Here is a 25,455-nt window from a genome sequence, read left to right on the forward strand (position 1 = left end):
GCTCTAAGGAAGGATTCAGAAACAGCAAGTGAATGCAGTTGGAAATATCCATCTGAAAAAGTTTTTGACATCAGATGGGAATTCAGAGAGGCTATAGTTTTAATGCCGCCTTCATTGAAGAAATTATAAAAAAAACAACCTTAAACGGAGGTTTTCTGATATCTATAAAAGCAAGAAACGTAGTGAACAAAAATGACATAATGTACATTTTAATCAACAGTATTATTTTCAACAAACTCCTTGCTGGTTTATCTTAATGGCCTTTTCCTCACAGCATGGCCATGTAAGTCCAGTTTATCCTGCTATCCCAGTTACTTCCTTCCCCACCCCCTCCCCCATTCTTTTGAGTATTTCAAACAAGTCAATAAATATACCCTCTATATTGCAAGAACTAGAGGTAACAGGGGAGGGTGCGTGGGACACTGCACCCCATATTCTTCATAGAGATATGATTATGGCGTAACTATGGTGTATTCTATGCAAGATAGGCCATGTGAAATATCACTGGAAAGGTTATGATTTACTGAATATGATTATCCTATTTGTACACAGGTATCATTTTGTATCTGGAGTTAGGAATATTGAGAAATGTGTTTACACCTGGGAAATGCCCCCTAGGCAAAAGATGCTCAGTCTAGATGGCTGGCTGGGAAGTGCCCATTCAGGTTCATGAGCCATTAGGAGAAAACAATAGGTTTTAGAAGAAGCTCATCTCCCAACAGGGAATCTTCCTGAGGACGCTCCTTAAGCAGCTGGGTAGTTCCTTAGCTGTAGCCTCCCCAGGCAGAGCTGATCACATCTGCAGCTGGGTGTGTCCCTAACTGTATGTATGCTGGAGCTCAGGAGAGTGCTTGGCAGGCTGGTCACAGCAGTACAGTGTAAAGGGAGCCCAGGCAGGTGGATCGGGGGGCTCAGTGGTACCCCATTTCCAGATGGCACCCCAGGGGGAACCCGTCACAGTGGGGAAGTGAATGAATTTCAAAATCAGGCAGTGATTGAACTGGAGTGGGAGTTACTCAGCAGGAAGAATATGCTTTACATTTGCTGAAGTAGAACGGAGAATGTCCTGTGCCAAGTGAGCAATTGGTGCAGACAGTGAGACAGTGTTCCAGTGGATAGGAAAAAATGTATTTTTCTCTGAAGGAAGCTTTGGAGGTGAACACAGCTGTCCTCTGGGTAGCAGTGTATTCCTTTTTGGCTATTCTTGCATGTGTGATGGATAGCCAAAGCTAGTGAGATAGTAAACAAGATAGTAAACAACAAACTTTCGTGGATGGAGGCTAGCTGACAAATTGAATGTACGTTGAGTTCCGATATAGTGCATAATATGCTATAGTGGATTTTCGTTCATGGCTATGTTTATCAGTAGCGTAGGCAGAAAAATGATATTTTATGGTAGCTCAGGTAGCAAAAAGCCTAGGATTAGCTTTCAACTTAAAGGAGCAAGCTGTTTCATGCACTGTTACAGAAGAACCTTTACTGTGTGACTTAGGTATTTGTGAAGTGCACTTACACCTGTGCACTGTGGAAATAAAGTCTGAGTTTCACCAATTTTCTGGGGTCAGTGCCAGGGAGATGCAAGGTTTCTGTTTATTTTATTTTTTTCCTAGAACAATATAGTTATAGATTTTACTCTGTTTCCTGTTCGTTAAAGAGCTGCTTTGGGTGACCTGGTATTAGGAATTCAATAGGTTTAGTTACAATAGAAAATAGATTCACATGTTTATTGATTCCATCTCCCTCTGCTGTAGTTTTGTGGCTATAAAGAAAGGGAAGTGTTTTAGAATATACGAATGGCCCTGCTGGGTCAGACCAAAGGTCCATCTAGCCCAGTACCCTTCTGACAGTGGCCAGTGCCAGGTATCCCAGAGGGAATGAACAAAACAGGTAATCATCAAGTGATCCACCCCCTGTTGCTCATTCCCAGCTTCTGGCAAACAGAGGCTAGGGACACCATTCCTGCCCATCCTGGCTAATAGCTATTGATGGACCTATGTGCCATGAATTTATCTAGTTCTTTTTTTGAACCCTGTTATGGTCTTGGCCTTTACAACATCCTCTGGCAAGGAGTCCCACAGGTTGACTGTGCATTGTGTGCAGAAATTCTTCCTTTTGTTTGTTTTAAACCTGCTGCCTATTAATTTCATTTGGTGACCCCTAGTTCTTGTGTTATGAGAAGTAGTAAACAACACTTCCTTATCTACTTTCTCTACACCAGTCATGATTTTATATACCTCAATCATGTCTCCGCTTAGCCATCTCTTTTCCAAGTTGAAAAGTCCAGGTCTTATTAATCTCTCCTCATAAGGAAGCCATTCCATATCCTTAATTATTTTTGTTGCCTTTTTCTGAATGTTTTCCAATTCCAATGTATCTTTTTTGAGATGGAGCAACCACATTTGCACACAGTATTCAAGATGTGGGTGTACCATGGATTTATATAGAGGCAACATGATATTTTCTGTCCTATTATCTGTCTCTTTCTTAATGGAGGGGATGTTGTCAGAGAACTATCCACAATGACTACAAGATCTCTTCCTGGAGTGGAAACAGTTAATTTAGACCCCATCCTATGTATAGTTAGGATTATGCTTTCCAATGTGCATTAGGGATGACTGGAAAAAGGCAAATATAGTGCCCATATTTAAAAAAGGGAAGAAAAAGAACCTGAGGAACTACAGACCGGTCAGCATCACCTCAGTCCCTGGAAAAATGGTGGAGCAGGTCCTTAAGGAAACCATTTTGAAGCACTTGGAGGAGAGAAAGGTGATCAGGAACAGTCAACATGGATTCACCAAGGGCAAGTCATGCCTGACCAACCTGCTTGCCTTCTGTGATGAGAGAACTGGCTCTGTGGATGTGGGAAAAGCAGTGAACATAATATATCTTGACTTTTGAAATGATCTCCCACAGTATTTTTGCCAGCAAATTAAAGAAGTATGGATTGGATGAATGGATTTATAAGGTGGATAGAAAGCTGGGTAGGTCATTGGGCTCAATGGGTAGTGATCACGGCTCGATGTCTAGTTGGCAGCAGGTATCAAGTGGAATGCCTCAGGGGTCAGGCCTGGGGCTGGTTTTGTTCAAAATGTTTATTAATGATCTGGATGATGGGAGGGTTCCAAAGAGGTTGGATCTAGACTGTTCTCAGTGGTAGCAGATGACAGAACAAGAAGTAATAGTCTCAAGTTGCAGTGTGGGAGGTTTAGGCTGGATATTAGGAAAAATGTTTTCACTAGGAGGGTGGTGAAGCACTGGAATGGGTTACCTAGGGAGGTGGTGGAGTCTCCTTCCTTAGAGGTTTTTAAGGTCAGGCTTGACAAAGCCCTGGCTGGGACGATTTAGTTGGGGATTGGTCCTGCTCTGAGCAGAGGATTGGACTAGATGACCTCCTGAGCTCCCTTCCAAGCCTGATAGTCTATGATTCTATGATTCTCAGGCTCATAATGGAGTCTACAGTGCCCAGTAGTGACCATAGGAATTGCCATAGTGGATCAAACCAACGGTCAGTCTATTTCAGTGTCTGTCTCTGACAGAAGCCAGAACCAGCTGCCTCAGAATAAGGTGCAAGAGGTCCTGCAGTTATGGGGTGACGGAACCCTGAGTTCACTGATTTTAACAAAGAAGCAAGGACTTGCTTCTAAATACTTTCTTCTATGGGGGTGGAATTCAGGCCACTCCACAACTCTCATGTGGCAGGCTCCTTGCCACCCTAAGAAGTTCCTATGGTAATTAGTAACTATGTAGGTACCTCTTGTGGGCATTTAATAGAGAATTGCAAGTGCTGTGCTGCAGAATCATCCAAGACTTCACCTAGCATCCATCAATCATCAGAATACCAAGAGTTTTACCTAACTTCACTTTCAATATAGGAATCAGCTTTAATTTTTTTACATTTTCCAAACACAGATCATGATTTTCAAAAGTGACTAGAGGTTTTGTTTGCCTCAGTTTTGGGGTGTCTCTTTTGAGACACTTCAAAGGGGCTTGATTCTCAAAAAGTGCTGAGCACTTTCCTTCTGAAAATTGGTCCCCTTTTGGAGACCTTAGGTTGGACACCCAAAAATGGAGGCACTCACAATTACTACAGTAAAAACTATTATCCATCATGTTGAGGGAATTGGGGGTGCCAGTAAGTGAAAAATGTCAGTTAACTAAGAGGAAGAGAGTTTAGGTGTGGGAGGGGGTGTGGGACTGAGGGTTGGGGAGTGGGAGGGGGTGTGGAGCGCAGGCTCTCGGAGGGAGTCTGGGTGCAGGAGGGGTCTTGGGGCAGCAGGTTGGGGCACAGGAGGAGGTGGGGGGTGTCAAATCAGGAGGTTGCTCACCTCGGGCGGCTCCCCACAAGTGGCAACCTGTCTCAGCTGTTCTTAGGTGGAGGTGTGGCAGGCAACTCCGTGTGCTGCCACCGCCCCGAGCACTAGCTCCGCAGCTCCCACTGGCTGGGAACCCCGGCCAATGAGAGCTGCGGGGGCAGAACCTGCGGCCAGAGGCAGTGCACAGAGCTGCCTGCCACGCCTCAGCCTAGGACCAGCCAGGACAGTTCACCACTTGTAGGAAGCTGCCTGAGCTGAGCACCCCTCAGATCTGGCACCCCACACCTCCTCCCACACACCAACCCGCTGCTCTGAGCCCCCTCCAACACTCAAACTCCCTCCCAGAACCCATGCTCCACAGCCCCTCCCACTTCCCAGCCCCTTGCCAGCCCCGCGCCAACCAGACTATAAACCAGAATTTCAGTGAAGATCAGAAATACCAGTTTATAGAGCTTTCCGGTTGGTGAAGTGTCAGATAAAACAGCTTTTACTATAGTTTCTTTAGAAAACCTTGACCTTATCCTTTATTTATTAGTTCATAAGCATCCCTAGTGACTCCTGTCAGTACTGCTGCAGAATATCAATCTGATGATACAGCACTGCCACTATTTGCCAGAAGTGGCCCAGACCAAAACCTCTGATAGGGAAGTACATCAAAATTGGTAGCACTAAGATCCCCAACCAGTTCTTTGACTCTTAACTCATTATCTACTTAATGGGCCAAACCAAAACCTGAGCTCCAAACTGCTCCCAGCTTTGGAACGCTTGATGTCCAGATCCAAAATGAAAAACTGAGATCTATCTTTATAGTCTTCTCTCACAAAGTAAACAACTTCGGGCGAGTCTTTGTAAGCCACATTGAGCTGCTCAGATGGATGGCAGTCAGGGGCAGTAAAGCACCTTTTGTAGCACATAGGAAGCTGTTGCCTCTTGTGAAAGGACAAAAGGGGATGGTTGCCTGAGGGAGAAAGGTTCATTTTCCAAACACCTCTTATGAATGTGTGCATTGGATTTGCCTTGAGAACAGTGGTTGCTTTGAACCATAAATGTTCAGAACGATTTCTCATGTTCAGTTGGGGAAAGTGGTGGGGGTAAGCATTCTGTGCATACACAGAAGTGACTTCCTGGAAGAAATCATAGCACCTGCAGGAAGGCATGGATTCTTGACAGCAGCACAACTCGCAGGACTCATATTTTCTGGCATATGGGAGGTTTTAGATGCCTATTCAGCATCTTGTATTTTCCTTGCTTTTAATATCAATATTTATTTATTTTACACAGTTTGAAATTGGCCAGCGTTTTCACTGGCCATGGGGTCAGTAACGAAACTGAAAATATTGACTCATAAGAAAGCAAATGGACCTGAGAGAATTTTTCCTAAAACAGAATTGCTCCAATCTCTTTTATTACTCCTTTCTTCCCTCCCCACTGAACACTTATTTCCTTTCCAAAAGGGTAGCTTTAGGCTTGTCCAGTGACTAGCAGATCTATAAATTTTTACTTTATATAACAGAAAAATAAATCCAGACTCCCTTCCCAAATTGATACCAGTATATCACTTCAGAGAACAGTAAGATTCACTATATATTGTGGTAAATACATTTGTATGTCATTGTTATCAGCCCAATTACTAGGTTCATATGCCATCAGTTACAATTGTTTTAATCACTTTCTCATAAAAAAGAAAAATCCCAGCATCCTTTGAAAAGATGAATGGTACAGGATGAGATGCTTGAGAACCTAAACTGGTTTCAAATGCTGATCTAAACACTCATTTACATGTGTTCAGCATACAGTTTATGATGTCTATATAGGAGCATTCTCATTTCTGTAGCTATGCTTTTATTTCTAGGATTTTTCACACATGGGGCTCAATCCCACAATCTCAGTGTGCTGTGAATTCCCAGGAAGTCTCAGGATCAGGCCCCTTGTCTGTAATAATCAGGCAATTCTCTGTTCCTTTCATCTTGTGCAGTCATTTACACTTTGCACTTGTGCACATATCTATATCAGGGGTAACATAATGGAGATGCAGGCCCAAAATGTTTTCATAAAATCACTCAGAAGATACAAACTCAGGCTGTTTCTTATTCAATATTGTCAGGGAATTCAGTTGCATGTCACTTCCCTGTGCCTATTCTCCCGCCGTCCACCCCTTTGTCTTTTCTATTTAGATTGCAGGCTCTTTGGGAGAGAGACTGTCTCATATTATGTTTGCACAGGACGTAGCACAATGAGGCACTGATTTTCATTTGAGGTTCTTAGCACTATTAACTATTATGATTATAACAGAAATGCATTCCCATTTCTACAGAACAAATAGTTAGGGAATTTTGTATGTAATACACTGTTTCCAACAAAAAAAATGTTGAAAGGAGACATATTTTCCTCTATTTTAGCAACTTTTAAATGCTTTCTTTTGCTTTGCTTTGCTTTGCTTTGCATGGTTTTCTTCCTTTTTCAATTAAGTTCTGTCTGAAGGATGAAAACGACAAGGGATCATATTAGAACAGTCAAGTTGAAAAGATCATCCGCACCTCCTAAGTGTATTACATAGCTGTTTCTCTCTGTGATGTTATTGGGCTGCTATTGCAAGACTGTATTTTTAGCATTTCACTGAAACAGGCTGCTAGATAAGGTTTCTTCAGCACAGCAGTTTTGCCTTTTGCTCCCTATTGTCGTTATAGGAGCTCCTTTGAATACTGCAAGTTGAGGTGCTCAAACAGCAAATGTTTACTTAGCTAGTGAAGTTATTGCAGCACAATGCCAACTCTAAGGCTTTGTCTACACTTACAGTTTTGCAGCGCTGGCAGTTACAGCTGTGGTCGTACAGCTGTGTACGGCCAGCGCTGCAGTGTGTCCACACTGACAGCGACCAGCGCTGCAGTGTGTCCACACTTCAAGCCTCAGTTTGCCCAAATGGGCATATTCAGCTTCTTACACTTGCCTCTTCCTCTGCTACAACAGGCCAGATCAGAACAGTTATCCAAAGAGACAGGAGATAGAATTCTCAGAGGCTTGTGTTTCTTCGTCGTTGGCATAAAGTGACCAAAGGAACTGACCAAAACTATGATGAAAAGAGCTGCAAAGCAAACAGGCATGACATGGTACTAGCAGGAAAGTAGCAAATGGAGTCATTGTTACCACAGATTCAGAAGATACTACTAGTGCTAGCAACTTCAGACCAGGTGGAGCTGGAGTGAAAATATGATTTACTCCAAAAAGATGCTAATTTGACAATATATATCTAATAAATATCTAGAGAAGACCTAGGAAATTCATACCATTAAGGGTGATTTCTGCTTTAGGAACACTGGAAACACACAGTAGGAATAAAATGGGAGAAGACCTCCACCAGTACAATTTCAGCATGGATTGCTGATAAAAATGCCTAACCAAAACTATTTACCTTCTAAAGGAAAATAACCAACATGATTTTAGGATCTGTAGAAGTCATAGATGTATTCTGTTTAGCTCTAAGGTTTGTGGTACAGTAATACTTAAAAACCTGCTATAAGTCTATAAATATAGTACTATCTGGAGTGAGTTGTATTTCCATTATGTGAGTAGGTATGTAAGATAAGACAGATAAGAATGATTAACTCTCACACTACTTTACTGTAACTTCAGGCGGTCACTGGAGAACTACTCCATGTGACTACCTGTAATTAGAGCTCCCAAATTTCTTCTTGTACAATGATGCCACTCTAGAGATTTAATAAGGTATTGCAAGATTTTCATATAGTAGAAATGCTCATGTAGACAAAATGCACTAAATTAACTTTTAGCTGTTGTCTAATATGTTGATCTCGCAATTGGTCTAATGTATATGTTATAACTTTGTGTCAAATTGCCTGGGGAAAGCATATGCTTTTTAAAAGTACATCAGACGACAATTCAGAGTGAATTGTTTTTCCAATGAGGTTTAAAGGACAGTCCAGAATGTGAAGTTTGAATCATCTTTGCTTCATTAATATGCTGTTATAAAGTAGTGTGGTAGTTAAGTAAAAAATAAGTAGAAAATAGATGTGATCTAAATGTTCTGAGCATAGGACTAGGAGCTAGGAATTCCAACCTTCTAATCCTGGGTCAGATGCTGACCCCTTGTGGCCTTGTGCTGACTGACTTCACTTCTCTGACTCAGTTTCTCAACTGACAATATTAATAGAGCGTTGTATTCAGCAGGGCTAAGCATGGATCCCAGACAGGTCTTTCTATTCATTGTTTGCTCTGACTTTTCTCTTTATCCATTCAACTGTGCATAATAGGGTCTTGACATTGTGTGTTTTTTTGCCAAAGATTACTTCCTTCTGATTATATGGATATAGGAGGCATATAGATTGCTAATAAGAGACTGCTTCATTTACTGGGTCAGGGTTACGAAAAGTTTTGCCCCTGTCACATGCCAGGTGTCAGTATCCACTACCTTTGAGAATATTATTTGTAAACTGAAATTTTTAAAAAATGACACATGCCGCTCCTTTGTTCTGCTGTTCAATGTCCTGTTTAGCTGTAAGATCAGTGCATTTTTCTTCAGGCTCTGTGCTGTGGGTGTGAAAGGCTAGTCTAGTTATATTGTTATTTAGTGATGAGATCTGCTCTAAGAAGGATTCAGAAACAGCAAGAGTAATGCAGTTGGAAATATCCATCTGAAAAAGTTTTGACATCAGATGGGAATTCAGAGAGGCTATATGTTTTAATGCCGCCTTCATTGAAGAAATTATAAAAAAAACAACCTTAACGGAGTTTTCTGATATCTATAAAGCAAGAAACGTAGTGAACAAAAATGACATAATTACATTTTAATCAACAGTATTATTTCAACAAACTCCTTGCTGGTTTATCTTAATGGCCTTTCCTCAGGCATGGCCATGTAAGTCCAGTTTATCCTGCTATCCAGTTACTCTCCCCACCCCCTCCCCATTCTTTTGAGTATTTCAAACAAGTCAATAAATATACCCTCTATATTGCAAGAACTAGAGTAACAGGGAGGTGCGTGGGACATCGCACCCCATATTCTTCATAGAGATATGATTATGGCGTAACTATGGTGTATTCTATGCAAGATAGGCCCATGTGAAATATCACTGGAAAGGTTATGATTTACTGAATATGATATCTATTTGTACACAGGTATCATTTTGTATCTGGAGTTAGGAATATTGAGAAATGTGTTTACACCTGGGAAATGCCCCTAGGCAAAAGATGCTCAGTCAGATGCTGGCTGGGAAGTGCCCATTCAGGTTCATGAGCCATTAGGAGAAAACAATAGTTTAGAAGAAGCTCATCTCCCAACAGGGAATCTTCCTGAGGACGCTCCTTAAGCAGCTGGGTAGTTCCTTAGCTGTAGCCTCCCCAGGCAGAGCTGATCACATCTGCAGCTGGTGTGTCCCTAACTGTATGTATGCTGGAGCTCAGGAGAGTGCTTGCAGGCTGTCACAGCAGTACAGTGTAAAGGAGCCCAGGCAGGTGGATCGGGGGCTCAGTGGTACCCCATTTCCAGATGGCACCCCAGGGGGAACCCGTCACAGTGGGGAAGTGAATGAATTTCAAAATCAGGCAGTGATTGAACTGGATGGGAGTTACTCAGCAGGAAGAATATGCTTTACATTTGCTGAAGTAGAACGGAGAATGTCCTGTGCCAAGTGAGCAATTGGTGCAGACAGTGAGACAGTGTTCCAGTGGATAGAAAAATGTATTTTTCTCTGAAGGAAGCTTTGGAGGTGAACACAGTGTCCTCTGGGTAGCAGTGTATTCCTTTTGGCTATCTTGCATGTGTGATGGATAGCCAAAGCTAGTGAGATAGTAAACAAGATAGTAAACAACAAACTTTCGTGGATGGAGGCTAGCTGACAAATTGAATGTACGTTGAGTTCCGATATAGTCATAATATGCTATAGTGGATTCGTTCATGGCTATGTTTATCAGTAGCGTGGGCAGAAAAATGATATTTTATGGTAGCTCAGGTAGCAAAAAGCCTAGGATTAGCTTTCAACTTAAAGGAGCAAGCTGTTTCATGCACTGTTACAGAAGAACCTTTACTGTGTGACTTAGGTATTGTGAAGTGCACTTACACCTGTGCACTGTGGAAATAAAGTCTGAGTTTCACCAATTTTCTGGGGTCAGTGCCAGGGATGCAAGGTTTCTGTTTATTTTATTTTTTTCCTAGAACAATATAGTTATAGATTTACTCTGTTTCCTGTCGTTAAAGAGCTGCTTTGGGTGACCTGGTATTAGGAATTCAATAGGTTTAGTTACAATAGAAAAATAGATTCACATGTTATTGATTCCATCTCCCTCTGCTGTAGTTTTGTGCTATAAAAGAAAGGGAAGTGTTTTAGAATATACGAATGGCCCGGCTGGGTAAGACAAAGGCCATCTAGCCCAGTACCCTTCTGACAGTGGCCAGTGCCAGGTATCCCAGAGGGATGAACAAAACAGGTAATCATCAAGTGATCCACCCCCTGTTGCCATTCCCAGCTTCTGGCAAACAGAGGCTAGGGACACCATTCTGCCCATCCTGGCTAATAGCTATTGATGGACCTATGTGCCATGAATTTATCTAGTTCTTTTTTGAACCCTGTTTATGGTCTTGGCCTTTACAACATCCTCTGGCAAGGATCCCACAGGTGACTGTGCATTGTGTGCAGAAATTCTCCTTTTGTTTGTTTTAAACCTGCTGCCTATTAATTTCATTTGGTGACCCCTAGTTCTTGTGTTATGAGAAGTAGTAACCAACACTTCCTTATCTACTTTCTCTACACCAGTCATGATTTTATATACCTCAATCATGTCTCCGCTTAGCCATCTCTTTTCCAAGTGAAAAGTCCAGGTCTTATTAATCTCTCCTCATAAGGAAGCCATTCCATATCTTAATATTTTTTGTTGCCTTTTTCTGAATGTTTTCCAATTCCAATGTATCTTTTTGAGATGGAGCAACCACATTTGCACACAGTATTCAAGATGTGGGTGTACCATGGATTTATATAGAGGCAACATGATATTTTCTGTCCTATTATCTGTCTCTTTCTAATGGAGGGGATGTTGTCAGAGAACTACCACAATGACTACAAGATCTCTTCCTGGAGTGGAAACAGTTAATTTAGACCCCATCCTATGTATAGTTAGGATTATGCTTTCCAATGTGCATTAGGATGACTGGAAAAAGGCAAATATAGTGCCCATATTTAAAAAAGGGAAGAAAAAGAACCTGAGGAACTACAGACCGGTCAGCATCACCTCAGTCCCTGAAAAATGGTGGAGCAGGTCCTTAAGGAAACCATTTTGAACACTTGGAGGAGAGAAAGGTGATCAGGAACAGTCAACATGGATTCACCAAGGGCAATCATGCCTGACAACCTGCTTGCCTTCTGTGATGAGAGAACTGGCTCTGTGGATGTGGGAAAAGCAGTGAACAAATATATCTTGACTTTTGAAATGATCTCCCACAGTATTTTTGCCAGCAAATTAAAGAAGTATGGATTGGATGAATGGATTTATAAGGTGGATAGAAAGCTGGGTAGGTCATTGGGCTCAATGGGTAGTGATCACGGCTCGATGTCTAGTTGCAGAGCAGGTATAAAGTGGAATGCCTCAGGGGTCAGGCCTGGGGCTGTTTTGTTCAAAATGTTTATTAATGATCTGGATGATGGGAGGGTTCCAAAGAGGTTGGATCTAGACTGCTCATGGTAGCAGATGACAGAACAAGAAGTAATAGTCTCAAGTTGCAGTGTGGGAGGTTTAGGCTGGATATTAGGAAAAATGTTTTCACTAGGAGGGTGGTGAAGCACTGGAATGGGTTACCTAGGGAGGTGGGGAGTCTCCTTCCTTAGAGGTTTTTAAGGTCAGGCTTGACAAAGCCCTGGCTGGGACGATTTAGTTGGGGATTGGTCCTGCTCTGAGCAGAGGATTGGACTAGATGACCTCCTGAGCTCCTTCCAAGCCTGATAGTCTATGATTCTATGATTCTCAGGCTCATAATGGAGTCTACAGTGCCCAGTAGTGACCATAGGAATGCCATAGTGGATCAAACCAACGGTCAGTCTATTTCATGTCTGTCTCTGACAGAAGCCAGAACCAGCTGCCTCAGAATAAGGTGCAAGAGGTCCTGCAGTTATGGTGAGGAACCCTGAGTTCACTGATTTTAACAAAGAAGCAAGGACTTGCTTCTAATACTTTCTTCTATGGGGTGAATTCAGGCCACTCCACAACTCTCATGTGCAGGCTCCTTGCCACCCAAAAAGTTCCTATGGTAATTAGTAACTATGTAGGTACCTCTTGTGGGCATTTAATAGAGAATTGCAAGTGCTGTGCTGCAGAATCATCCAAGACTTCACCTAGCATCCATCAATCATCGAAGAATACCAAGAGTTTTACCTAACTTCACTTTCAATATAGGAATCAGCTTTAATTTTTTAACATTTCCAAACAAGATCATGATTTTCAAAAGTGACTAGAGGTTTTGTTTGCCTCAGTTTGGGTGTTCTTTTGAGACACTTCAAAGGGCTGATTCTCAAAAAGTGCTGAGCACTTTCCTTCTGAAAATTGGTCCCCTTGTGAGACCTTAGGTTGGACACCCAAAAATGGAGGCACTCACAATTACTACAGTAAAAACTATTATCCATCATGTTGAGGGAATGGGGGTGCCAGTAAGTGAAAATGTCAGTTAACTAGAGGAAGAGAGTTTAGGTGGGGAGGGGGTGTGGGACTGAGGGTTGGGGAGTGGGAGGGGTGTGGAGCGCAGGCTCTCGGAGGGAGTCTGGGTGCAGGAGGGGTCTTGGGGCAGCGTTGGGGCACAGGAGAGGTGGGGGGTGTCAAATCAGGAGGTTGCTCACCTCGGCGGCTCCCCACAAGTGGCAACCTGTCTCAGCTGTTCTAGGTGGAGGTGTGGCAGGCAACTCCGTGTGCTGCCACCGCCCCGAGCACTAGCTCCGCAGCTCCCACTGGCTGGGAACCCCGGCCAATGAGAGCTGCGGGGCAGAACCTGCGGCCAGAGGCAGTGCACAAGAGCTGCCTGCACGCCTCAGCCAGGACCAGCCAGGACAGTTCACCACTTGTAGGAAGCTGCCTGAGCTGAGCACCCCTCAGATCTGGGCACCCCACACCTCCTCCCACACACCAACCGCTGCTCTGAGCCCCCTCCAACACTCAAACTCCCTCCCAGAACCCATGCTCCACAGCCCTCCCACTTCCCAGCCCTTGCCAGCCCGCGCCAAGACCAGAGAGGCTGAAAAGGAATGCTGGGATAAGTCCTAATACCCTGGAGGCCAATAAAAACGCTGGTGAGTGTCCACACCTGATGACCAGCGCTGCATCACCAGCGCTGGTCTCGCTACACCAGAAGCAGACCCAGGTGTACAGCCAGCGCTGCAAACAGGGAGTTGCAGTGCTGGCTGAGCTTTTAAGTGTAGACACCTGCTAAGTTGCAGCGCTGTAACCCCCTCGCCAGCGCTGCAACTTGCAAGTGTAGCCAAGCCCTAAGTCCCTGTTGAAAAGAATTACTAACTGTTGTTGTTTGTTGTTTAAATGCTTAGATCAGTGGCTATTATGATTTTACTACTTCTATTACAGAAGTACCTAAAGGCCCCAGCTAAGCACATAGGCCATGTCTACACTAGGGATGTTTTACCAGTATACCTATACCATTATACTATACTGGCAAAGTGCTTCTAGTGTTGATGCAACTTTTACTGGCTTCTGTCTATGTAGCTATGTAAGTCAAGATTCACACCTATGGCCGGCATAGCTATGCTGGATGAAGTCTATAGTGTAGAGATGGTCAATGTGAGAGACAGCCCCTGCCTTGTAGAGTTTACAAATGTAAATGGTCAAGACAGATGAAGAGTGAGAGGTGAAACAGAAGAAGAGTGGGGAGTGACTTACCAAGGTCTTACAGTAGATCAGTGGCAGAGGCAGTAATACAACCCAGCTTTCCTCAGTGCAGGAATCGGCAACCTTTGGCAGGCAGCTCACCAGGGTTAGCACCCTGGTGGGCTGGGCCAGTTTGTTTACCTGCTGCATCTGCAGGTTTGGCCGATTGTGGCTCCCACTGGCCGTGATTCGCCGTCCCAGACCAATGAGGGTTCTGGGAAGTGGAGGCCAGCACATCCCTCAGCCCGTGCCACTTCCCACCACCCCCATTGGTCTGGGACGGTGAACCATGCCAGTGGGAGCCACAGTTGGCCAAACCTGCAGACGTGTCAGGTAAACAAACCGGCTCAACCCACCAGGGTGCTTACCCTGGCAAGCCGCGTACCAAAGGTTGTCGAACCCTGCCTCAGTGCTTCATCCACTAGATCATGCTGGTCCTCAAACTCTTTATGCTTTGGTATCTCCTTAGGGGACATCTACACTGCAGTAAAAGGCCCAGGTCAGCTGACTCAGGAGCGTGGGGCTAACGCTGTGGGGCTAACAGTTGCAGTGTGCCTGTTCAGGTTTGGGCTGGAGCCTGCACAGAGTGTGAGTCTCAGAGCCTGGGGTCCAGCCTGGGCCCAAGCTTCTACAGTGCAATTTTCACCCTGCAGCCTAAACCCCATGAGACTGAGGATAGGTCTACACTACGGGGTTAAGTCGACCAAAGTTACACAATAAGATGAATAACATGCTGGAATTGGCATAGCTTAGGTCCACTTAGTGCAGTGTCTACACTGTGCTGGGTTGAGGAGAGAAATTCTCCTGTTGACTTATCTTACACTTCTCATTCCGGTGGAGTTGACAGGAAAGGAAAGCTATCTGTGGTCAGTTTAGTGGGTCTTCACTAGACCCACTAACTTGACCCTGAGTGGATCGATTGCTACAGTGTCGCACCCTGCTAAGTATAGACATACCGTGCATCAGTTGACTCAGGCTCTGAGACGTGGTGCTGCAGGTTTTTTTATTGCAGTGTAGGTGTTTCCTACATCTTCTCATGCAAGACCAGCTGCTACTCTCTTGGCTTTCCCTCTCCCCTATCCATCTTTGTCTCTGTATCATTGGTGGGTTTTTTTTTCTTTGGAGTTTTTGTATTGTTACATTTTTTAAATTCCTCTCATAGAATATCAAGGTTGGAAGGGACCTCAGGAGGTCATCTAGTCCAACCCCCTGCTCAAAGCAGGACCAATACCCAGATAGATTTTTGCCCCAGATCCCTAAATGGCCCCCTCAAGGGTCGAACTCACAATCCTTGTTGGTTTTAGCAGGCCAATGCTCAGACCACTGAGCTATCCCTTCCCTTTTCCTTCACTGCCTCATTCCCCTACTCACTGGAAGTCTACACTCCTCTCAGAGTGGGAGAAGATCCACTGATGCCACCCATGGCATTTCTGAATGCCACAGGCCAGAAGTAAAGAGAATGGACTTGCCAGGCTGCCGTCTGAGCCATATCTCCATAAATGGGAGCTGCTTCCAAGGCTGGTAACATTTGATGCCATTGCACAAGCAGTGAGAGAATGCAGGTGACTTTCGAGGACCCACCTGTCACTTTATCTTTAGCAGACTGCATATGTTTAAAGTGGGAAAAGGATAAATCAGGAGTCATGTATCTTTCCCCACTCACACTGCCCCGCTCCGAATAAGTACAGCAGGATTTGGGCTGCAAACTCTACAAGGGAATGTTCCAAAATTAAACTCTTCCCAGTCAATTTAACTGTAATTAAAAAATCCACTCCCACTCATATAAACATTTTGATTGAGGTTAGGCATTCATTCTCAAAACCTACTGTGACAGATACAGTGACTTCCTGCAAAATCCTTGGGGAAAAAAAATGTACTGAATTAAGTTTAAGTACCTTTTGGAGTCCATTGTATTCAAAATGCAAACTCTGTGTTAATGTGCAATTCTATGTAATTTCAGTAGGGGAGATGTGACTAGTGTAAACCCTGGGAAGTGTTATGAGGATCAAAGGACTATTTAAAACAACGTGCCAGACAAAAATGAACTTATGGGACAAACAAATCTAGGTGAGTTTCCCAGAAAATGTAGATGTAGGCAAATATACCCTCTCTGGGTACACAAGAGCTCATGTTTTGAAGCTTTGCCCTGAGGAGGGGACCTTTGCTGATTACTTGTTCCCAGGGTCCCAAGGTCAAAGACCCAAACTGTATAAATGAGTGACTCTGAGTCCTGGGTGTGCTTGTTCTGAACAAAAGCTGTTCTGAACTTGTGACTGCAGAAAAAAATCTTGGTAGGATTTCATGGACTGAATCCTTCCTGAGCCCTTGCTGGAACTGGGATGATCTCTGCTAAGCTTATTAGCATGTGTGTAGGTTTTGTTTATTGTTGTAATACGTTTCCTTCAGAGGCGGCTCCAGGCCCCAGCACGCCAAGCATGTGCTTGAGGCAGCATGCCGTGGGGGGCGCTCTGCCGGTCGCCGGGAGGGCGGCAGGTGACTCCGGTGGACCTCCTGCAGGTGTGCCTGCGGAGGGTCTACTGGTCCCGCGGCTTCGGTGGAGCCGCGGGACCAGTGGAACCCTCTCGCAAGGCACGCCACAGGAAGGCTCCACCGAAGCTGCGGGACCAGCGTAACCCCACAGGCATGCCCGCGGAAGGTCAGCCGGAGCCAGCGGGACTGGCGACCGGCAGAAGCGCCCCCTGTAGCATTGCCGCTGTGCTTGGGGCAGCGAAATGTCTAGAACCGCCCCCTGTTCCTCTGTAATACCTTCACCTTGAAAATATATGTGTGTCATAAATAGATAGGTAAGGTAAGTGGTTAATCTTCTTTTACTGTAAAGGGGTTACATAGGGAACCAAACACCTGACCAGAGGACCAGTCAGGAAAACAGATTTTTCAAAAGGAAGGGTGGGGAACCTCTGCAGGTTTTGGCTTTTTTCTGGGTCTTTTGTTCGGCTGTGAGAAACAACTTTCTTCTAACTGCCTCTTCTTTAAATTTGTACTAACATCTGGGTCAAAAGGAACAAAGTAATTCGGCCTGTGAGGGCTTTGATGTTGTATTACAGGTGTGTGATTTTCTGGGTCTTTTTGTTTCCTCGGCTGTGAGAAACAAGCTTTTCTTTCTAACTCCCTCTTCTTTCCAAATCTCTCTAAACATCTGTGAGTACAAAAAGGAAACAAAGTAATTTGGCTGTGAGGAGCTTTGTGTTGTATTACAGTGTGTTTGATTTGCTGGACTGGTTTAAACGGGCTATCTTTTAATCAGACTGTTTATTCATATTCTTATAAGCAAGAGCCTATATTGAGTTTCTTAATGCAAGATTATGTTTGTATTTTCTTTCTTTTTATATAAATTCTTTTTTAAAACCGGCTGAGGTTTTTGGGGCTTCTCTGGGAGGGCTACAGGAAGGGGTTGGAAAATCTTTTATATTAGCTTTACTAGATTTGAATGCATCGCCTCAGGGGGAGGTGATTTCCTCTTTGTTTGCCTTCAGGAGTTAAGTACTGCATCGCCCAGGCTACCCAGGGAAAAAGGGAGGGGAAGCGGAGGGAGCAGAATAACGAGGGAAAGGGGGAAGAACTGTTTGTCCGTGAAGATAGGGAGACCCAGGGGTTCGGTTTCTGGGTCCCCAGGGACGGTTGGGAGACCAGAGAGAGGGAAGGGATCAGGCCCTGTAAAATTCCTGGCTGGTGGCAGCGAGAATAGATCCAAGCTGGGTATAAGCTTGGGGAAGGTTCACAGTAAACACCCAGATTTTGTACGCTAAAGTCCAGATCTGGGACAGACGTTTAGTACAATGTGTTTGCTCAGAATTGGCTGTGTGGAAACTTCTAATTGAGGGCAATTGTTCTGTGTATAGTCTCTGAGGAGAAAGCAAAGCAGGCCTGCGTAGGTCGTCTGACTTGCTGGGAATCAGTGTAGGCAGGGAACTGTGCAGCTTGGAAAAACCCTTGTCAAGAAGGAGAGAGACACAGGTCTCTTCCCAAGAGAGGTAACAGCTGAGGAGCTGGACCATGGAGGTGAAAACAGGTGCAGTTGCCCTGAACTGTGACATTTATATTTGGAGCCAAAACTGTTTACCTTTAAGCTTCACAACACCCTTCTGAAGACTGTCTGTAAGCAGCAGTATGCTAATTTCCCAGATGGGAAAACTGAGCCACAGTGTTTCAGTGACATGCTCAAGATTTCAGTGAGGCTCCAGTACAGCAAGCTGCTCTGCACAGACAGACCTTGGTAGAACACCTTGCAGATGCTAAGTTAGTGGCAAAGCTGAGACTAGAGCCAAAGCATCTTGTTCCTTGTGCTCTAACCACTTAACCATGTTTCATCTCTGTGCTCGTAGGTGACCACTCACAAGGGTAACAAGTATCTTTAGAGAATCAAACTCAGGCAGTTTGATCAATGTAGCTGAGGTGTTTTAGACTTGTCATAGAGAAAGGCAAAGGTTTTGAATGAAATATGCCCTCCATGCTCACATGATAAACCCACGTTTTAAAAAAATTTACATCTGCTTATTTAGTTACAAACATCTTTCATTATTAAATAGTTTTTAATTTTCTACTAAGTGTCCCCTTAGGATGCCATCAGGAGCGGATGGGAGTTACTGCTCTCCAAACCATCCAGCTAGCTTCAGTGGACATGTCTCACCTTCTCAGCAGCCTGAAGCAGTGGTAAATGCTATTAAGGTAACACACTCCCATACAGTATGTGCAGAATGTTACGTATGTTGTTTGACATATGTTCCATTGTACTTAGAGCAATATCCCTGCAATATCTTCATATACAACATTATTTTTTATTTCAGTCATATACTTAAGAGTGTGAGCTCTTTGGGTCAGGGACTATCTCCATTATGAGCATACAGTGTCTAGCACAATGCTCCCACTGTGTTCCCATAATAAATGATACATATTTTCTTTTATGACTACGATTATGATGAAGGATAGGACAAGCATTCTGTGACTAGATGTATTCTCTGCTACAGTATAAGTTGAATAATATGAATATCACAAACACATCTTTTTATAAAAATGAAACCAAATTATACAATATGCACATGAATGATATGAACTTTGTCATGTGATTTCAGAGAGTGTGATTCTACTACTATGTAGTGCTGAAAACGATGCATGATAATCTCTTCAGTTCTCATGCTAACTTTGATCCAGATTGTGAGCCTCTTTCTTACTTTGCTGAGCACACAAGAAATAGTCCTGTTGATTTCTAAGAAATTATGTGAGCAGAGGGCTCACAGTCTGGGCCTTTGTGACTTTAGCAGCAACTACTTCCCTCAATGAAACAAAATGTTACAATGACCAGTCAGGAGGTACTAGCATATCATGAGATTTCTCATGGCAACTGTGCAAGTACACGGTCCCACCACTATATATGCCTCAGCTATGCAATAGAAATCTTTTCTCCTTTCGGGACAGTTTGGACAATTGTGTTAACTAATTGACAGAGAAAGGCATGACCTAATGGTCTGAGCATAGAACCAGGAACTCCCAGGTCTGACAGTGATAACCTTCTGTGAGGTATGGGGGAATCATTCTTACACAGCTTACTCATTTGAAAACAGGAATAATACTCACTGTAACTCCTTACCTGCCATACCAGGAAATGACATAAGGATAAATTAGTTACTTAAGGAGCCCAGTTTTGCACTCGTCACTCAGACAAAAGTGCCAGTGAAGTCATGTGGATGGGTGACATTGAATTCTCCTACATTAAGCTTGAGTAAACAGATTTTATTCTCGTTAAATGTTTAGGCATTGTGGCAATGAAAGCCATTCCTTCAGCAGAATGTCAGGGTTTGGTCAGCCTCTCCACATCCACTACTGTACCTTAAGACTAGCCTCCTGCCACCTGCACATAATTGAGGTTCCTGTGGCTGCTCCCCTATACCCAATCTCCTTGGGGGCAGTACAAATCTCAGCCGTGTAGTATCCAGGGGTGGGAAAGCCATTCAGTTTCCTCTCTGCTTGAGAAGTGCATGTTTCAGCAGCAACAAAGGTAGTGTGTGTCCTCCACAGATGGGTGAATTTCACCTGCTGTCATTATGGAAAACAAAGCTGCACAAAACAACTTAGCCTAGAGATCATATGGATGTACAAAATAAGATTATTGTCGTTATCTCTGTATAGCGTCTGGCAAATCACTTTGATTGGAACAATTATCAACTTGCTTTTGATAGTGTCTGATAGTGTAAGTGGATGTGTTTACAGTGGTAAAGTACTCATTAGGATTCTTAAAATGGTTAGATGTATACAAAATTTAGTTTTCTGTGATGTGATGCCCCTGCTTTTATCCTGATAGGAATTGTATCAGCAGGCAGAAATAGAGATGAACGATGCTAGGCATTTCCCTGTGTGTGCTAAATTTTATCCAGTTAAATAAGATTTCTTCCTTTCAGCCAGACTGAAAAATGTACATGAGTCCTGATCCCTTGAAAAGAGGTGGTCACAAACAACACATAAGGCAGCTCCCTCCACTGCCCTGTCTCCAAGAATAAGCTCACTTGGACCTCTGTCTCTCTTGGGCCTGGTCTGTAATGGAAAGTTACCTGTATAACTGTTTTGGTTAGGGGTGGTACAAGCCCTAGTATGAACACATTTATACTAGCATATAGGTGCCTTTTCCTGGTAGAGCTTATTCCCTTTCTATATAGGAATACCTATGCCAGTAGAAGGCCCCTTTATACCAACAACACTCTATCTACAGTAACGGGATCGTTCCACTTTAACTACGCTGGTATCTATAAAGTGAGAAAGCTTTTGTGTATAGATAAGCCTGGAACTCTCATGGAATCTCTGTACTTAAACACAGTTTCTTGTTGCCACCTCAGCCCCTGTGCAAGGCCTTGTCTACATTAGAAATTTGTACTGATTTTTTTTTAAACTACACTAGTCTAGTTGAATCAGTAAAAACTGCTATAACTGCATTACAATAGCAGTATAAAAATCCTTATTCTGGTGTAGCTTATTCCAGTACAGGAAGGGGAATCAGCTATACCAATATTAGTCCTTTTTGATCAATATAACTTTATATGTGTGTGTGTGTGTGTGTGTATATGCGTACACTGGTATAATTATTTGATTAAAAAATCACCTCCTTTCCCGATTTGTCATGGTTATGCTGGTGAAACTTCTGCAGGAATGTCTGCACTAAGGAAAGTTAAGGTGAATCATCTAAATGCCTGAAGTCAGTGTAAGCACATTAAATCCCTGTGTGGATGATGTCATTCAGGAATAAAGTGGTCTTAATTTGCTGTAACTTAATCCTTTACTCCTGAGTGAAAGCATCCACATGGGGGGTAACGTACTTTAATTTGTGCATGTTGATGTCATACCTTTAGTTGGTTTACAAGTCCTAACTGTAGACCAGGCCTTAAGCTCCTGACTTAAGATCACTGAGGGTATGTCTACACAGGGATAAAAGACTTGTGGCATGGCAGGAGCTAGCCTGGGTCAGCCAATTCAGGCTTGTGGAGCTTGGGCTGTCGGGGCTCAAAATCTGTATGTAGACATTCAGGCTTGGGCTGGAGCCCAAGCTGTGGGACCCTCCACCATCACAGGGTCCCAAAGTTTGGGCTGAAGTCTGATCCTGAACGTCTACATAACGATTTTTCAGCCTTGCAGCATGAGCTCTGGGTCTCGAGTCAGCTGACCCAGGCCAGCTGTGGGTTTTTTATCCCTATGTGTAAGATGAAGTTGGCCACTGACCCTCCTTTTGTGCAGATGCTCTGCAACATAAAGGAATTTCAGGAAGTTTTATTTTCCATCCAGGAGTTACTTAACCCCCACAAATCCTTTAAGAACTGTCTAGGTAGGGTGAGGTATATCCTTAGTGTTTGTACCTCAGTGACTCAGAACATAGAAGAGAGTAGCACCTTTCACCATCACCACGTATATATTTAGCAAAAATAAAATAAATTATATCTTTGTTTTCCTCAAAACTGAAGTCTATTAAATATTAAGTTGATTTTTAATACAATTCTCTGGAGCACACAAAAAGTCAGCTCCTATGTGGTGTATCTGGGAAAGGTGCCCCCCAAAGCTTCAGTTTAGTAAAGCAGGGCTGCCCAGAGGATTCAGGGGGCCTGGGGCAAAGCGGGGGAGCGAACATAAAGAAAGGTGCCACCCACTGCGGTGCTTGTACTCACCGGGCAGTGCTCTGCGTCTGCGGCGGCGGGTCCTTCACTCTCTCCGTGTCTTCGGCAGCACTGAGGGACCCGCCGCTGAAATGCTGCCTAAGACCCAGAGCGACTGAAGGGCCCCCCGCCACTGAAGTGCCGCCGGAGACCCGGACCGCCTCCGGGTGAGTAAAAATTACAAAGGCGCCTCTAGCCAGGGAAGAGATTCTCGGCCAGGGTTAGCGGGGCCCCTGCAGGGCCCGGGGCCTGGGGCAAATTGCCCCACTTGCCCCCCCCGGGCAGTCCTGTAGTAAAGCACTTGAGCACATGCTTAAGTTAAGCATGTGTTTAAATTCCATGGACTTCAAAGTTAAGTGTGGGTGTGTGTAAGTGCTCTCCTGAATCAGGATTCTCCCCTGAATCCAAATCCCAAGGGCATAGTCCAATGCACATTGATGTCAGTGGGTCCATCGTTTTTGTGCATATTTACAGGAAGAAGATGACTAATTAGCTAGTAAAATGGAAAGCGTAGGTACCACTTTTGCTTGTGACAAGTAGAACATTTGCACTAAGTCCTCAGTCCTAAATGGGAAGAGGTTAACTTCTAGGAACCGATATTAAATTAGTAGGTCTGAGTGAATGGCATGATTTTTTTTTATTTGAATCTAATCCATTGAGTGTTTTTACATATGAAATAACAAGGTGAACATTTCATATGGAAGCACATGCTTTTATGTTATAGCCAGAATTGTTTTATCACCCAAAAGCCATATTTCCATGTAGAGATACAGTAGAACCTCAGAGTTACAGACACCTTGGGAATGGGGGTTGTCTGTAACTCTGAAATTATAGTAACTCTGCAAATGACATAATGAACTTCAGACATGGGGGAACTGGGGCTGCATTACAGGGTTGGGGGGCGGGGTCAGGACTCCCAGCAGGGTGTGTGTGTTGGAGCTTCTGACCTTAAGGGCCACCAAGGCTTCCAGCGGGGGGGGGGGGGGGGGGGGGCTCAGGGCTTCTGCACCCCAGGAGCACCAGGACTCGGGGCTTTAGACCTGGAGGGAGTACTGGTCCTTGGGTTTCAGCTTAGCCCCATAGCTTAGCTTCTGGTTTCAGCCTTGCAGGGGGCACTGGGGCTCAGGGCTTCAGCCCCAATGCTCCGTTCCCAGCTTCTGCCCTGTGGGAATCGCCAGACTGCTCCTAGTTTCAGTGGGGGAATGGCGCCAGGCAGAGGTGCTGACTTTCTGTGTTCCCAGGGGCTCAACTCCCGCTCTACGCCACGCCTGGCCCCCACTACACCCTTCCCCTCAAGCCCCCAACCCTGCCGCACCGTTTCCTGTCCCACCTCTCCCTACCCCCGCTCTGCCCCTGCCCCCATTCTGCCCCTTGCTGCTTCCATTCCTCCCTCTCATCCCCAACACCTCCTGTACACCGCTGAACAGCTGACTGTGGTGGGTGGGGGGGCGCTAGGAGAGAGGGAGAGGAGCTGATTGGTGGGTCCTGCCAGTGGGCTGAGCACCAACTATTTTTTTCCCGTGGATGCTCCAGCCTCAGAGCACCCATGGAGTTGGTGCCTGTAGGACCAAGGATCGGAGCTTCAGCTTCACAGCTCTGTTCCTGGCTTCAGCTGGGGCAGGGCACTGGGGCTTGGGGCTTCAGCCCAGCAGCTCTACTCCTGATTTCAGCAGGAGGGAGTGGGGGGGTGGGATCGAGGCTTTAGCTACAGGGTGAGCGCTGGGGCTGAAACCAGTACTTCCCTCATAGCTCAAGCCCCAGCCCCCCTGGGGCTGAAACCAGGAGCAGAGCCATGGGGCTGAAGACCCAAGCCCTGGCACCCCCTGTGGAGCTGAAGCCGGGAACAGAGCCATGGTGCTCCCAAGGGTCAAGAGCCCTGAGCCCCAACCCTGCCTGGAGCCCGACCGCCCCGTCCCCCCTGTCTCCGACCCTGCAGCTGCAGCCCCAACCCTCCATGGCTGAGGCCCAGAGCCTCGGGTCTAATGCCCTGAGGCAGTACAGTATTTGCTTTTTCTCTCTTTTTTCTATGCGCTACTATCTGATTGATGACTTCCAGTTTGACAGGATGTCCGGTTGATTGGTAAGTCCATAACTCTGGTGTTTATATCCTTTAGGTTCTACTGTGTACAAGTTCCATGTAGGTTATAGTACTGATGTAAGGTGCAGCCCCTTTCATATCTTAGGACCAAAAGAGACCATTCTGATCATCTGTTCTGACCTCCTAATTTCTGCATCAAGTTTTTAAATCTAGTCCAATTGCATTGTATACTGAAGGAATTGTGTGCTGACTGCATATTCTGATCTGCTTCATTACACTTAAATCTATTATTCAGTTACACATGCATATTCTTACACTGAAAAGGTCTTTTTAGAGGTTAAATTTCTTAATGTTCTTATTGTAGTTGAACAAATTCCATTTGTAAAATAAAATTTACTTTTTTTTTAACATACCCAGGTCTTGGAAGCTCAGGAAAATATAGATCGGCAGCATGGTAAAGAATATGATCATGACCTTAGTGAGACAGAAAAAGCTATAGTCAGAGAAATGTGCAATGTAAGTTTAATGTGCTTAATTTTGTATTCTGTACTGAAACCTGAAACAATATTTGTACCCAAGTTATTAATATTTAAAAATTGCTGACAATGTGCCTTTAAAGTTTTCATATAAAAATTAAGCCAATTACACTCTGATTTTTCAATAATATAATTTACTGAATTTTTACGAACTAAATAATCATTGCACTTTCGTCAGCGTATTTTATGTTTATAATATATAAATATATCTCTATAGAGAGAGAAAGTGGTCCAATGGATAAGACACTAGAATGGGACTCAGGAGACCTGGGTTTTATTCACAGCTTTGTCATCAAGACTAGGAGGTTAAAAGATGTCTAATCTCTGTGTGACATTGGGCAGGTATATACCTCTACCCCGATATAACACGAATTTGGATATAACCCGGTAAAGCAGCGCTCCGGGGGGGCAGGGCTGCGCGCTCTAGCAGATCAAAGCAAGTTCGATATAACACAGTTTCACCTACAACACAGTACGATTTTTTGGCTCCCGAGGACAGCGTTGTCATAAACAGATGGTTAAGTGTTAATGTCTCTTTTACCTGTAAA

The 25,455-nt window shown here is 44.3% G+C and overlaps 1 protein-coding gene across 4 annotated transcripts in view; it reads left to right on the forward strand.

Annotated features, from left to right (window-relative positions):
* The window catches only part of CCDC85A (coiled-coil domain containing 85A), a 174,031-nt gene that overhangs the window by 140,672 nt on the left and 7,904 nt on the right, over positions 1-25,455 (forward strand). The window contains exons 4-5 of one of the 4 annotated variants that reach the window (XM_075064429.1): positions 18,750-18,869; positions 24,789-24,887. The exons of 2 other annotated variants lie outside the window; for them this stretch is intronic. In XM_075064429.1, coding sequence (XP_074920530.1) covers positions 18,750-18,869; positions 24,789-24,887 — 219 coding nt within the window. The remainder of the gene's footprint in view (positions 1-18,749; positions 18,870-24,788; positions 24,888-25,455) is intronic. One more of the 4 variants, XM_075064426.1, reaches the window with a different exon arrangement.

The sequence above is a fragment of the Chelonoidis abingdonii genome, chromosome 3, assembly GCF_003597395.2.
Source record: "Chelonoidis abingdonii isolate Lonesome George chromosome 3, CheloAbing_2.0, whole genome shotgun sequence".
Lineage (NCBI taxonomy): Eukaryota > Metazoa > Chordata > Testudines > Testudinidae > Chelonoidis > Chelonoidis abingdonii.